Raw genomic sequence first — 16,670 nt, 5'->3', positions numbered from 1 at the left:
TGGCAAATTTAATATTGGTGATGAATAATAAAATGTAATTGTATTAGCCTCAAGATCATTTCATATTGCAGTTTTTTGGCTACCTATGGAAAAATCATTGTTATTTAACTCTATGAAAGAAAAATGCTGCATTATAGTAAATGGAAACTCTTTAAAAACATGCAATGTATTTAATTTCAATGTGAAAAATCTAAATAAATCAGCCCCAAAATTCCAATAAATACATTGATTCTTCTAGGTCAGAGAAGAGGAAATAGAGGAGTTAGATACCTTATTAAGCAATTTTTGTGAACTCTCCACTCCTGGAGGTGTAGAGAATAGTTATGGGAAAATAAACATCTTACTTCAAACTTATATCAGCCGAGGAGAAATGGACAGTTTCTCTCTTATATCAGATTCTGCATATGTTGCACAGGTAAGAATCTTATTCCCCTTTTCTCTTCCTTGAATATATTTAGAGGACCAGGGTGTTAATTCATGCTGTGCTGTGAATGCATTGCTTTGTGACATGCTACCAAACCACCATTTTACTTAGAACTGGTTCTGCTAATTTGTAAATATTTTATGTAATCTATGCTCATAAAACGGGACTGGGGATGAGATTTGGTGACTGATTTGGCTTTTTTTGGTGGTGGTGATGTTTCTTATAAAGTTTTAAAATGATACCTGATTTTTTTCTACTTTAAATGATGAATTTCATTTCTTTTACTTATAAAGTAAAAGAATATAAAGTACTTATAAAGAGAAAAGTTAAAGAATATTGCAAGCATAAAGAAAAGATTGTGGAACTTTTTTAGTTTTTACTAAATATTAGAAATAATAGTATTTTTAATCATTAAACAAGGCATAGTAAACATATTTCCTATCATGTGTTCAGTGTGATAAGTCTCTGGTTTTTACAAAAGTAATCTCTCCTCTCTACTGTTGAAACTTAAACATTGAGGACAGAAAGAAAATTATACGCTAAACTACAGCTCATTTAATTTATAACTTTTAAAAAATACCATGATATAAAATGTTCAAATATTTGTGTTTTTATATTCAAGCCCTTATGTAAAGTAAAGTAGGTTATATTTTACCCTATTTATGCTTCAAATGAAAGATTTCCCTTCTAGACATACTTTTTTAAAAAAATTATTTACATGTCAAGGCTTTTTAATTTTATTTTATTGAGTACTTCCTTTTATAAATTAAGAAGAAATTAAAGCTTAATTTTATTTTAAATATGGAAATGATTCTTCTATTTGTAATTTTGTTCAAAGACTAAATATAGAAAAAGAATGTTTGTGTTAAGTAAATCCTTATTAATAGCCATGAGTACTCAGGAGTCCTTTAAACATGGAATATTTACAAACACAAACCAGGACATATTGGTAAACATTTTGAATGCGTGTAGTAATTTAATCAGTGTAACCAAGATACCACGTGATGATTTCATAAATTATATAAAGTTAATATAGATGTAGTGAAAATATTTATATATTCTTTAAACCCTATAGCTTCTATAGGAATAATTTTCTAATCTCCTTTGTTTTATCATTTTGCTGTAATGTAATATTGTCATTTTATATTTTCTAATGATTTTATATTGAAATAGTTAATCATTTAAATAAAAGGTAAAGTTTTACTGGGTTCTGGATGAATAATCTGGCAACATTTCTGCTTGCTTCAAGATTATGAAGATATTATCAGAGACTGACATAAGAATTGCTTACAATGTAAAACTTTAATTCTCTTCATGATTGGTATCCAGGAAGTCAACTTCTGATTAAGGATATCTCAAAGCATCCCTGGTTTTTCTTAAACAGCCATTATGGAGTTAGCATCCCTGAATGCATCAGATAAATTATACTTTATTACATTTTAAGTTTAAGCTATCAGTAATTGAACAACTACTCTCTCAACTCTGTAAAATGGTATTTTCTTCTATATTTTTTAAACTGTCTCTTCTCAGCCCCTAAGGTAAACAAACCTATAGCTCACATATTCTAGGATTTTATTTAAAGGCCTATGCTTAACTTTTCTAGACTGTACCATGTTATAGACTTATTATTTTGAACCAATTTATATCATTCTAGATTAACATGTCCTGTTTGTATCTTGTCATATGGAATTTCTCCTACTTCTTTTAGCATTGAGGGGACAACTGTAGATCCTGAAATATTAAAATGACATACTTTCAAAGACAGTTGGGAAAATTAGCCTGATAGTTTTTTTTAAGAACAAGTGGGAATGAAGTAGGAAAACCTATTTGATAGATACAGTAATCAAAATTTTATTTATTATTCTCTGGGCCTTATAAAGACCCATTCAGTCATTTTTAATGGATATCAGAACTGTCCTCATACTTCTATTTACCATTTTGTACTTTAGTTTCTAATACTGAAACAAAATAGTCAAATTTGTCAAAAGACAGCACATATCTTATATAAAATGTGAAATGAAAGCCTTTAACTCATCTGTCATTTTTGACCTCATAATTTTAGGCTGGATTGTTTGTCTGCCATTTGAAATCTTTTCAGTTTTGTATCTCTTGTTTGAATTTTAACCAGATTGAACATTCTTTATTTTCAAATACAGATGTTACTGGATTTTGGAAGGTATCTTTAAGTTCATTTAAAAAACAATCTTTAATAAAACAATCTGCAAAGTTAATGATAGAGGAGTGGAGGCAAAATAAATGGGAGCTAGCTGTAGAAATGTGAAGAAAAAAGATTGCATTCATTATAACTTTCTATATGTCTGTTAATAAAGTTATCCTCAGACCACTGAGTCTAGAATCTCAGTTATATTTGGAGTCCTTTAGTCCTGGCTTTGAGTAGATGCTCTGACACCAACTAGCAGTGTGACCGTGGTCAAATTTCTTACCTCTTTAAGCCCTAGTATATTCATCTATAAAATCATAATATTAATATCAATTAAATGCAGTTTTTGTAAAAATTAAATGAGGCAATATATGTAAAGCAAGTTAACACATTGTTTGGTTTATAGGAAGCCATTAGTATGGCCCTTTCATATGAGTAGCTACACTAACCAGTGTTTCATTTGTCACCCTTCTCTCATTATTTTTTTTTCCCTGACTGGATCCCAATCTTCCTTAATCCTCTAAATAGCCTTGTAAATTTAATCATTCCACTATTCACCAAGAGGCGTCCTTGTCTCTTATAGTCAGATGCCTTAACAGCCTCCTAAATATTTTGCATGCCTTTTGTCTCTTCCTACTTCATTCCTGTTTAGAAGGTAGAGCTTTCTAAGAACTTGGAAATAAGGCTTTGCCTCTGAGAGCAAGCAAGTAGCATCCACATATAAACGATAGGATTATTCTTATGTAGAAATAATAAGAATAATTAGGATTATATGAGAAAAGATATTGCCCCACAATTCAAGGATGCAGCTTGACTTGCACTTCTTTTCAGACTGAGTTTGAATAATAAATTTATTGACAAATTTCAAAGCACGTTGGGTATAACCACCAATCTCCTCCTATTATTTTTTAGAATGCAGCTAGAATTGTCCGTGCTCTTTTTGAAATTGCTCTGAGGAAACGTTGGCCTGCCATGACCTACAGGCTCCTGAATCTTAGTAAAGTCATTGACAAGAGGCTTTGGGGTTGGGCTAGCCCTTTGAGACAATTTTCAATCCTACCACCACACATCCTAACAAGATTAGAAGAAAAAAAGCTTACTGTGGATAAGCTGAAAGACATGAGGAAAGATGAAATAGGTAAGAAGGAAGCAAATATGTTTGAATGTATTGTTTTGTGCAAATAAAATATGTTGCTAGGTGTAAAAGAAGGTACTGTGAATTTCCACATTAATCAAAATAAAAATTTTACCATATTTATAAATCTTTTTCATTTATCTAAAATCAAGCGAAAATCTCTTCATATTCAAGTGAGTCTGTTTATAGTAGTTTAAACACTATCAAGTCTCAGTAATTTTAAGAACTGTATTAATAGCTAAAGAAACCTTGATACTGACTTTAAAAACTGTGAATTGCTAATTCAAGTTAACTATTACAAAATATTCAAACATGCCAGGTCAAGAATGTCAGCTATTCTACATAGCAAATCATAAAACAAGCAATAAAATCACCTTCTCTGAAATCCCATTTACAAGTCAGATTATATTGCTTTTTTCTGCCTGGACACATTTCTTCTATGTGATATTTTTCTTGCAGGTCACATTTTGCATCATGTGAATATTGGACTGAAGGTCAAACAATGTGTTCATCAGATTCCTTCTGTTATGATGGAAGCATCCATTCAGCCCATCACAAGGACTGTCCTCCGAGTGACACTCAGCATCTATCCTGATTTCACTTGGAATGATCAGGTAGAAGTGGAAAACGCCTATATCTGTGTTAAACAAAAATGTCTGTACTACAGGCTCAACTACATCTGTTCCTAAGGCATATACAAAATCCTCTAAAAGGAATATATATTGAGGATTTATTTTAAAAATTATAGCAATTAGCCAGGCATGGTGGCGGGCGCCTGTAGTCCCAGCTACTCGGGAGGCTAAGGCAGGAGAATGGCATGAACCTGGGAGGCCTGAGCTTGCAGTGAGCCAAGACCGTGCCACTTCACTCCAGCCTGGGCAACAGAGCGAGACTCCGTCTCAAAAATAATAATAATAATAATAAATTATAGCAATATTTACTGTCATCCTCAAGAAAACCATGGTATATTAGTAATATGTCAACTAGTGAGATTCCTTCAAAACATTTTTTTTTTTTTTTTGAGACAGAGTCTCGCTCTCTCACCCAGGCTGGAGTGCAGTGGCGGAATCTCGGCTCGCTGCAAGCTCTGCCTCCCGGGTTCACGCCATTCTCCTGCCTCAGCCTCTCCGAGTAGCTGGGACTACAGGCGCCCGCCACCACGCCCGGCTAATTTTTTTGTATTTTTAGTAGAGACGAGGTTTCAACGTGGTCTCGATCTCCTGACCTCGTGATCCGCCCGCCTCGGCCTCCCAAAGTGCTGGGATTACAAGCGTGAGCCACCGCGCCCGGCCTCCTTCAAAACGTTTAGGAAACCTAAATTTCAACAATGAACAACAGTTTAGTGGATTTAACTCCATAGGGACTTTGCTATATTAGTTCTATCTTCTTTTATTTTCTCTATGTTATCTTCATTTTTGCCATGTCTACTTTGTCATTTTAGCCTTCCAAAAAATTCAAGATTTTTCATGGTAAAAAGAGCCATTTTTCATCTTGATGTCTCTTAAATTAATATTCTTTCCTTTTTTGAAACATTACACTTGTAGAAAAGTATTCTATATTTTCCCCCGGTCACCTGTTTCTTTGCTGCTAAGACTACTTTCTCCATGATCTCCAAAGACTGATTTGCCATAATAAATAGATTTTTCTCTGTTATTTTCTTTACTTCTCTGAATATTTAACACTATACAGTTTTTCAAAATGTCCATCCTTGATTCCCATCATGTTTTTGTTTCTGTTTTAATTCTTTCTCCTCCTTTGATAGCTTAGATATTATTATGTATATAAAGATACACACCAGATTCTCTTTTTATTCAATCAACATTTTTTAAAGATCTGTTTTTGTACCAGTTACTATGTTAGAGATTGTAGGTACAAAGGCAAGTGAGGCTCAGTTCTTACTTTCAAGAAGCCAATCAGGGAAAACAAGGAAATCACTATTTATAGTATAGCAGTGCCTATTTCACATGTTATTGTAAAGTTCTAATTAAGTTAGTATCTTCTGCATTACCTAATGTTTATACATCTTTAATGTGAATGAATTTTAACAGTGTGCTCCAAAATTACCCAACCATGGTTTTAACCCAATTCTACATTGGTCTTAAAAGTGTCTAAATCTTTAATTCCTTTAGTTTCCTCAGCTATAAACATGTATTATTATAATAATAATAATGTTTTTTACAGAATTTTCATTGGGACTAGATGATACAAAATTATATTTAATATATCTATAGATAAAACATTTCACATAAATATAAATTTATAGTTACCCATAAACTCATATTTGAAATTTTATTTTTAATAGACTATTTTTGAAATAAGTGGAAGTTTTGTATTTCTTACACTGTCTCCTTCCAATATCTGTAATAAATCTGCAGTTTGATTTAATTCATTAGTAAGACAGAGTACTTAATGATTTTAATAGTTATTGTCAGGCACAATGCTGTTGGCTTCAAGAATGGAAAACTTGACTTGCCTCAAACTGAGTTAAGGATGAAAGTATGTTATCTTTCATAATGAAAGGTCCACAGGTAGAATAGGCCCTAAGGATGGTTGAGTCTTCTGTTTAAAGATGTCATTCAAGGACCAGGAACTTTTCACCCATTTGCTCTGCTGACACTTTTGGATACTTCTCAAATGTTTTCATGATTTTTTTGTTTGCATTAAACAGAGCATGGGAAACACATCTCCACTTCTCCAGCCCAGAGCACGGACCACAGACCTTTTCTTCAGTCTAATTGGGCCAGTATTTGTCATGTGTCTCCACCTTACCACAGCAGTTGGGAGGGGAATCCCATGAGCTGATTGACTTATGCCAGTCAAAATTATCCCAAGGGATGTGGTCACTTTTTCTTGAGTCACATCAGGGCGAGATGCATGCTGAACAAGACTGGGTTTTGCAAGGAAGAGCGAGAGAGAGTAAGAGAGAGAGAAACACATTGAAATGGATAAAGCAAAATACAGTATATCTATCCAATGGGATATTATTAGACAATAAAAAGGAGTGAAAGCACTGATGCATGCTAAAACATACATGAACTATGAAACCATCATGGTAAATTAAGAAATCCAGTCACAAAAGACTGCATATTACATGATTTTACTTAATTGAAATTTACAGAATAGGCAAATCTGTAAGGAAAAGGTAGTGACTACTAATGGGTACAAGATTTCTTTTTGAGGTGGTGAAAATGTTCTAAAAGTACATTATGGTGATGGTTGTACAACTTTGGAAATATATTAAAATCATTGAACTGTATACTTGAAATGTTTGAGTGAGTAAACTTCGTAATATAAATTATATATCAATAAAGCTTCTTGAGTGAGAAGATTGGATGCTATCCCTTACTTGAGTTATGATATGCATAGTAGCAGGATGCTATTTTTCTTCTAGGTACATGGAACAGTAGGAGAACCTTGGTGGATTTGGGTAGAAGATCCTACAAATGATCATATTTATCATTCAGAGTATTTTCTAGCTCTAAAAAAACAAGTAAGTGTATATATGTGAATATATCCTTATTTGCTATTGTAAAAAAAATTATACTAACAGTTTCTGCTTTTATTTCTCTGTAATTTTATAGTACAATTAAAACTTTATTTTATGTTTTAGTTTTCTGTTAGTTTTAAAAGAATACAGTGATTAAATGTTATAGTATTGGTATATTCAATGTGATAATGGTTTAAGAAATTCAGTTACCAGTCATGCCCCACATAGTGACATTTCAGTGAACAAGGGACCACATACACAGCAACAGTACAATAGTGGTCCCATAAGATTATAATACTGTATTTTCACCTACTTTTTCTAGGTTTAAATATGTGTAGATAGGTAAGTACCACTGTCTTATAATTGCCTAAAATATTCAATACAGTAACATGCTGTATGGTAACATGCTATATAAGAGCAGTAGACTATGCCATGTAGCCTAGATGTTTAGGAGGCTATACCATCTGGCTTGTCTACGTACACTATGATGTTCTTAAGACAAAATTGCGTAATGACACATTTTTCAGAACCATTCCTGTCATTAAGCAATGCATGACTGGATAATCTTTACCATGGTTTAAGACATGGGTTCCAGAGGTGTAGAATATGTAAAATAGGTAGGATCAATAATAATCTTAAGGGTCACATGCACAAAATACTGAATAGTATTGAATTAAAAGAGCATTTCTTCTAAATTTCTTTATAAATCACAAGACAAAGACTCAATTTGATCTTTAACTGATGCCTCATTCATAATTTCTGTTTTTATCAAAGAGAGAGCAAGCTTCAGGTAAGAGTCTTGGGTAGGCAACAGTAGAATTTCATAGCAGTGTTTTGTATTCATTGCTTTTGTCTTCTTGGTTACCTTCTATTTGTACCAAGTGATTCCAGTATTCCACTTTAGGTACTGATAGAACTTAACGAAAAATATTAAGTAAATAATATGGTAATTTGGTAAGGTAAAAATCATGAAGTTACGTAATTGAATGAATGATGTTTGGGAAGTTCAGGTAGTCAAATTGGTAGCTTGTTAATACATGATGATATGCATATGTAAATAATATAAATTGGCCATAAAATTTTACCTTCTATCAAGTATCCTCAGAAGGGCACCATGCACAAGTTTCTAAAGTTTCTGAGTATCTCAGCTATTTAGAAATTCAAGATACTTTGTCTTTAGTATATCTTGTAGAGATACCATTATCTTAACAATAGACTAATAAGGCCTTTATGCTATTAGAATATCCATATTTATTTTTGACTTCATTCATATTAGGTCATTAGTAAAGAAGCTCAACTACTGGTATTTACAATCCCTATTTTTGAGCCTTTGCCTTCCCAATACTACATCCGAGCAGTGTCTGATAGATGGTTGGGTGCTGAGGCAGTATGTATTATCAACTTTCAACATCTAATTCTACCAGAGAGACATCCTCCTCATACAGGTAACATGGTGAATGCTGGTTTGAATCATTGATTTTTCCAAAATGGTTGTTTTAATTAATGTTGAAAAATGTCTACGCCTTATAAAGTTTTACTTGTAATCATTATAACTTCTCTATAACTCCCTTTTTATTTCATTTGTCATTCATCATTTAATCTGTTCTCTCTGTAAAACTTTTATTTTCTCCCTGGCATTTATTCCAGTTTACTTAAACTTACTTCTAGTATGTTAAATTAACTGGCATACCAGTGAGTTATGGGGAATTTTCCCCCATCTTTTGTGTTTCTACACCAAAAACAAAAAAGCTAATATTAAGGAATCATATTATGGTATCACTAGGGAATGGATTTCCATATACCTCAAGTGAGTTTGTGTCCTGCAAATAACATCTATGCTTTATATTAGTTTTTTTTTTTATACTTTAACTTTTAGGGTACATGTACACAACGTGCAAGTTTGTTACATATGTATACATGTGCCATGTTGGTGTGCTGTACCCATTAACTCGTCATTTAACATTAGGTATAATCTTCTAATGCTGTCCCTCCCCTCTCTCCCCACCCCACAACAGGCCCCAGTGTGTGATGTTCCCCTTCCTGTGTCCATGTGTTCTCGTTGTTCAATTCCCACCTATGAGTGACAACATGCGGTGTTTGGTTTTTTTGTCCTTGTGATAGTTTGCTGAGAATGATGGTTTCCAGCTTCACCCATGTCCCTACAAAGGACATGAACTCATCCTTTTTTATGGCTGCATAGTATTCCATGGTGTATATGTGCCACATTTTCTTAATCCAGTCTATCATTGTTGGACATTTGGGTTGGTTCCAAGTCTTTGCTATTGTGAATAGTGCCGCAATAAACATACATGTGCATGTGTCTTTATAGCAGCATGATTTATAATCCTTTGGGTATATACCCAGTAATGGGATGGCTGGGTCAAATGGTATTTCTAGTTCTAGATCCCTGAGGAATCGCCACACTGACTTCCACAATGGTTGAACTAGTTTACGGTCCCACCAACAGTGTAAAACAAACAACCCCATCAACAAGTGGGCAAAGGATATGAACAGACACTTCTCAAAAGAAGACATTTATGCAGCCAACAGTCACATGAAAAAATGCTCATCATCACTGGCCATCAGAGAAATGCAAATCAAAACCACAGTGAGATACCATCTCACACCAGTTAGAATGGCCATCATTAAAAAGTCAGGAAACAACAGGTGCTGGAGAGGATGTGGAGAAATAGGAACACTTTATGTTAGTTTTGTCCCTGTGCCCTAACATTATAAAGGGGTACATGGTAATCTTCAACATCATATAATAGTGTTTTTCACTGTCATACCTTGCAAAAATCCATTTTAAATTTTGATGACGTGAACAAATACCTTTTTATTTTGACTTAATATAGAAGCAGATTTTTCAGGAATAAATGTTTACAATGATACTTTTAAGTGCCCTATGAAATACTCTATTTCAAAAAATCCTAAACTAATCTGTTAATTAACTAGTATAATAAGTTTATTTCTTCTTTTTCGGGATTATAATTGATGAGTATTGATTTTAAGAGGGCCTTAATTTATAGAAAAAGGAAAGTCCATATTTTTTCTCATATGATTCTTCCAAAGAGAAACCCTTTGTCATTTTCAGAATAAAAATGTAGTCCTCACTACTTTTAATGAACTCATTATTTGGCAGTCCTTTGGGAATTGAAAGAGGTCTTAATGTGACTTTAAACTTTGCCATTTTTGTCAAATGTGTACCTTATTCATTATCTTACCTTATTCTTAAAGAGAGATACTTTATACTACAGCTTAATTCCACTTTGATGTCTTGGCAGAACAGAACTAAAAGGCTTGTCAACATAGAAGAATATGAGATTATAGTATCTAGTGATCTACTCATTGAAGGGAATCTTTCCAGTCTTCTTTCATCAAATGTGCTTACATGTAATATTTAGAATCTCAGAATAAATTATATAAAAAATGTTTGGTGCTTTAATTTAAAATACATGCTTCAAACATCATTAATCTTTGAGTACAGCACTTGATCTTAACTTGCGTTAGCATTCTATTTCAATGTTCATTTAATCTTTTGTCTGCCAAATGACCAAGAACATATCACCCTATTCATATAATTAGCTGAGTTCTGACTACATTTTTAAAAACAATAAATGTACCACCATAACATCTCAGTTGATATTAGACATATACAAAGTAACCTCAATGATTCCAGGGTCTCTTTGAATATATAGTCCAATTGAGCCCAAATGAGCCAAGAAAAACCTTCATCTTTCACTAATGTAAAGCATTGTAATTTAACATCGTTAGTAAATATGCAATATGCAGTTTATTTTTTTTTAATCTTTTTAAGAACATATCTCGGCTTTGATTAGCATTATAAGCATTAACTTGCAATGCCTCCCCTCCTTCCTTCTCGATTTTTAAAATTCATTTAATTTTATTTGTGAGACGGAGTTTCACTCTTTGGCCCAGGCTGGAGTGAAGTGGGGTGATCTGGGCTCACTGCAACCGCCACTCTCCGAGTTCAAGCGATTCTCCTGCCTCAGCCTCCCGAGTAGCTGGGATTACAGGTGCCCGCCACCATGCCCAGTTAATTTTTGTGTTTTTAGTAGAGATGGGGTTTTGCCATGTTGGCCAGGCTGTTCTCCAACTCGTGACCTCAGGTGATCCATCCGCTTCAGCCTCCCAAAGTGCTAGGATTACAGGCTTGAGCCACCGCGCCTGGCCTCAATTTTTAGTGCTTCAGAAAATTTAAGAAACCTACAGTCTTGTATAGAAAGCATGTCATTAGCCCTCAGTTACCTATGTAATTAATTGAATAGAGCAGTGGGGAAAGGATAATTTTTTAAATTAACTTTTTGACTTTTAAATATATTTTTTAAGAAGAAAATTTGCCATACTTCCATTTTGAAACAGTACCATGAACATCTAACTCAAAGTACAGACTACTATGTTACCTTACGGATTATTTCTTCTTCTTGTTCAAATTTCTGATGACTGGATTTATCTTTCATGAAATAATCTTGAGAGTAAAGTTGCCTTCTGGTTTTCTAACTGATACCTTTCTGGATTATGGAAAATATAAGGTCTGTCGAATTCAAGGGTGTATAACTGTTTCTCTAAATCATTTTATGTTTCTAATTCCCTAGTCCTCCCATCCACATAATAAGAAACAACTAAATCTAGTTTATTTCTAGGTTTTCTCAGGGCAGGTTTTGTTTACTCAGTCATGCTTTGCTTTAAAACTCCCACCCAATTTTCTACCTGGAATTACCCTAAATTCATTTTACTTTCCATTGACAACAATAGTTAACTCAACTACTCTTGTTTGGTCAGTGTCTAACAGAACAAGAGTAATTTGTTGTTAGTAATCATTTCAGTGTTGAAGTCTACAAATGGTTTTAATTTTTTTACCAATTGAGACAGATTTAGGTTTTGTTCTATAACATGCATATACTTGTTATTCAAATGACTTTCCGGATTGGAAAAAAAAGGATATAGCATTATATTTGGCTTATAGGGCACTCCCCCAGAAAAGCATCCAGTATGTCAATATGGTAAATGTGGTTATTTGCGTGACATATTTGTTGAAATGCCAGATCTGTAATGGGTATATAAGAATTTGTGTTAAGCTTTTTCTCCTTGTCTAAGGAACTAAGGATTACTATAATCTATTATTTACAATACAATATTCAGTATTGTGCATGTTTTTCAATTATTGTATAGCCATCCTGTTGGGTCTTTTCAGAATTACTGGATCTTCAGCCTTTACCAATCACAGCTTTGGGATGTAAAGCATATGAAGCCCTGTACAACTTCAGCCACTTTAACCCTGTACAGACACAAATATTTCATACACTGTATCACACGGATTGTAATGTCCTACTTGGAGCACCTACTGGATCGGGAAAGACTGTTGCAGCTGAATTAGCCATTTTCAGAGTCTTCAACAAATACCCTACTTCAAAGGTCTGTTGAAAGAATCATACTTACATTTAATTAGAAAAGACAGTTCATAATCTCTAAATTAGACAGTTCTAAATGTATTAGCAGGGTCCAATGAATAGGTTTGTCACTCTCAGTGAATTTCTCAGGGGACTAGATCAATACAGGTATACCGTGAAGATATCATGGGTTTGGTTATATTCTACTACAATATAGTGAATGTCACAATAAAGCAAGTCACACAAATTTTTTGGATTCCTAGTGCATATAAAAATTCTGTTTATACTATACCATAACCTATTAAGTGTGTAATAGCATTATGTCTAAAAAATATACATAGCTTAATTTGAAAATACTTTATTACTAAAAAATACTATCAATCATCTCAGCCTTTAATGAGTCTTAATCTTTTTGCTAGTTAAGGGTTTTGCCTCAATATTGATGGCTGCTGACTGATCATGGTTGTGGCTACTGAAGGTTGGAGTAGCTGTGGCCATTTCTTAAAATAAGACAACAATGAAGTTTGCCACATTGATTGACTCTTCCTTTCATGAAAAATTTTTCTGTAGCATGTGATGCCACCTGATAGCATTTTACCCACAATAGAACGTCTTTCAAAATGAGTCAACCCTCTCAAACCCTGCCACTGCTTTCTGAACTAAGTTTATGTAATATTCTAAATCCTTTTTGTCATTTCAGCAATGGTCACAGTATCTTTGTCATCAGTAGATTCTACCGCAAGAAACACCTTTTCTTTGCTCATCCATGAGAAGCAACTCCTCATCTGTTCATTTTATCAGGCGATTATAACAATTCAGTTATATCATCAGGCTCCACTTCTAATTCTAGTTCTCTTGCTGCTTCCACCACGTCTGCAGTGCCTTTCCCTACTGAGGTCTTGAACCCCTCAGTCATCCATGAAGGGTGGAATCAATTTCTTCCTAACTCCTGTTAATGTTGATATTTTGACCTCCTCCCAAGAATCATGAATGTTCTTAATGGCATCTGGAATGGTGAATTCTTTCCAGAAGATTTTCAACTTACTCTGCCCACGTCCATCAGAGGAATCACTCTCTATGGTCTTATGAAACATATTTCTTAAGTAAAAAGATAGGAAAGCCAAAATTACCCCTAGATCCCTGGAGTGCAGAATAGATCTTATGTTAGCAGGCATGAAAACATCATTCATCTCTTTGTACATTTCCGTCAAAGCTTTGGAGTGTGATTAGATACATTGTCAATGAGCAGTCATATTTTGAAAGAAATCTTTTTTTCTAAGCAGTAGATCTCAACAATGGGCTTAAAATATTCAATAAGCCATGCTGTTGAGTAGATATGCTGTCATCCAGGCTTTGTTGTTCCATTTATAGAGCAAAGGCAGGGGTGATTTAGCATAATTCTTAAGGACCCTAGGGTTTTCAGAATGGTAAATGAGCATTGGCTTCAACTTCAAGTCACCAGTTGCATTAGTCCCTAACAAGAAAGTTAGCTTCAGCCGGGCGCAGTGGCTCACTCTTGTAATCCCAGCACTTTGGGAGGCCAAGGCGGGCAGATCACGAGGTCAGGAGATCGAGACCACTGTGAAACCCCGTCTCTACTAAAAATACAAAAAAATTAGCCGGGCGTGGTGGCAGGCGCCTGTAGTCCCAGCTACTCGGAGAGGCTGAGGCAGGAGAATGGCGTGAACCCGGGAGGCGGAGCTTGCAGTGAGCTGAGATTGCGCCACTGCACTCCAGCCTGGGCGACAGAGCCAGACTCTGACTCAAAAAAAAAAAAAAAAGTTAGCTTCTCCTTTGAAGCTTTGAAGCCAAGCATTGACTTCTCCTCTGTACCTGTGAAAGTCCTTGATGACATCCTCTTCCAATATTAGGCTATTTTGTATACATTAAAATTCTTTTGTTTATTGTAGCCACCTTCATCAATTTTCTTAGCTATATTTTCCAGATAACTTGCTGCAGCTTCTACATTAGCACTTGCTGCTTCACCTGGCACTTTATAGAGGTGAATTCTTTCTTTAAACCTTGTGAAACAAGCTTCAAACTTTTCTTCTGGATCGTCTTCACCACTCTCAGCCTTCACAGAATCGAAGAGAATTTGGGGCTTGCTCTAGAGTAGGCTTTAGGTTATGGAAATATCATGGTTGATTTGATCATCTGTCTGCACCACTCAGGCTTTCTCCATATCCCCCGGAATAAAACTTTCACTTTCTTGTCATTCTTGTGTTCAATGAAGTAGCACTTTTCATTTCCTTCAAGAACATGTCCGTTGCATTCAAAACTTGGCTAACTCCTTGGTATTAAGAGGCCTAGTTTTTGGCCTATCTCAGCTTTTGACATGCCTTCCTCCCTAAGCTTAATCATTTCTAGCTTTTGATTTAAAGTGAGAGACATGCAACTCTTCCTTTCACTTGAACATTTAGAGGCTATTGTAGGGTTATTAATTGACCTAATTTCAGTATTGTTTTGTCTTAGGGAAGAAGGAAGCCTGAGGAGAAGGAAAGAGATGGGAGAACAGCTGGTCAGTGGAGAAGTTAGAACACACACAATTATCAATTAAGTTTGTCATCTTATATGGTGTAGTTCATGACACTACAAAACAATTACAATGATAACATAAAAGATCACCGATCACAGATCACCATAACTGATATAATAATACAGAAAAAGTTAGAAATACTGGTAGAATTACCAAAATGTAACAGAGGAATGAAGTGAGCACATACTGTTGGAAAAATCAATAGAATTGCTATTGATAGAATTGCTTGATGTGGGGTTGCCACAAACCTCCAATTTGTAAAAAAAACATCTGCAAAGTGCAGTAAAATGGGCTATGCCTATATTAGGATAATTTGCAGCAAGAAAACTTACCTTAACCTTTGTAGTCCTCCAGTTGAATTTCTAATGTACATAGTGACACACAAATCCTTTCCTCATTGTAAGATGTCTACAATTCATAGATAATTTCACTGTGAGAAACCCACTTCATAAGCAAAGTTAAACAATACAAAGTAATTCATAATCAAATCTTTTCTGTATGAAGAAAATGCTAGTGCTTTAATACAGTTTGATTATACATATTAAATATAGAGTAGCTTTTATATGATTTCTACAAATGGCCATATTATTTAATATCAAATAACATTACAAGTCAAGTAAGTATTGCTTTAAAGCTTTCTTGAAGCATAATTTTTTAACTCTTTCCTAGTATTTATTATTTTTAATAAAAATTATGTATATTTAAGGTATACAATGTGATGTTTTGATATATATTGTCAAGTGATTACTACAGTCAAGCTAATTAACATACCTATCACTTCAAATAGTTATCTTTTTTGTGGTGAGAACACATAAAATCTATTCTCTTTGCAAATTTCAAGTATATAATGCAGTACTATTAACTATAATCACCATGCTGTATATTAGGTGTCTAGTACTTATTCGTTCATGATAAATGAAACTTTATACCTGTTGACCAGTATCTTCTCATTCCCTCTTCCTCACCCCTGGTAACCAATATCCTACTCTTTCCTTCTATGAATCCAACTTTTGAAAATTCCATGTGTAAGTGAAATTATGCAGTATTTTTCTTTCTATGTCTGGCGTATTTCACTTAACATAATGTCCCTTGGGTTCATCTATATTGTTGAAAATGGCTGATTTCATTCTTCTTTAAAGCTGAATAATATTTCATTGTGTGTATGTGTACATATATATCACATATATAAATACACACATATATATATATTAAAATTTCTTTATCTATCTTGAGGCACTTAGATTGTTTCCATATCTGGGCTATTCTAAGTAAAGCTGCAGTGAACATGGGAGTGCAGATATCTCTTTAAGATACTGATCTCATTTCCTTTGGATATATACCCAAAAGCGGGATTGCTGGATAGTTCTATGCTTAATTTTTAAAGAAATTCCAGATTGTCTTCCATAATGGCTGTACAGTTTACATTACCACCAATCATGTACAGTAACATTTACCTTTTCTCCACATCCTCACCTACATGTGTGTTTTTTTTTCTTTTTTCTTTTCTTTTTCTTTT

The 16,670-nt window shown here is 34.1% G+C and overlaps 1 protein-coding gene across 2 annotated transcripts in view; it reads left to right on the top strand.

Moving 5' to 3' along the window:
• ASCC3 (activating signal cointegrator 1 complex subunit 3) overlaps positions 1–16,670 on the top strand; it is a 390,213-nt gene that overhangs the window by 243,844 nt on the left and 129,699 nt on the right. For both annotated transcript variants that reach the window (XM_032155721.2, XM_032155702.2), the window contains exons 20-25: positions 239–415; positions 3,498–3,723; positions 4,180–4,334; positions 7,112–7,210; positions 8,484–8,652; positions 12,423–12,643. In XM_032155721.2, coding sequence (XP_032011612.1) covers positions 239–415; positions 3,498–3,723; positions 4,180–4,334; positions 7,112–7,210; positions 8,484–8,652; positions 12,423–12,643 — 1,047 coding nt within the window. The remainder of the gene's footprint in view (positions 1–238; positions 416–3,497; positions 3,724–4,179; positions 4,335–7,111; positions 7,211–8,483; positions 8,653–12,422; positions 12,644–16,670) is intronic.

The sequence above is a fragment of the Hylobates moloch genome, unplaced genomic scaffold (genome assembly GCF_009828535.3).
Source record: "Hylobates moloch isolate HMO894 unplaced genomic scaffold, HMol_V3 SCAFFOLD_2, whole genome shotgun sequence".
Lineage (NCBI taxonomy): Eukaryota > Metazoa > Chordata > Mammalia > Primates > Hylobatidae > Hylobates > Hylobates moloch.
This window is presented reverse-complemented; position numbering and strand designations above follow the sequence as displayed.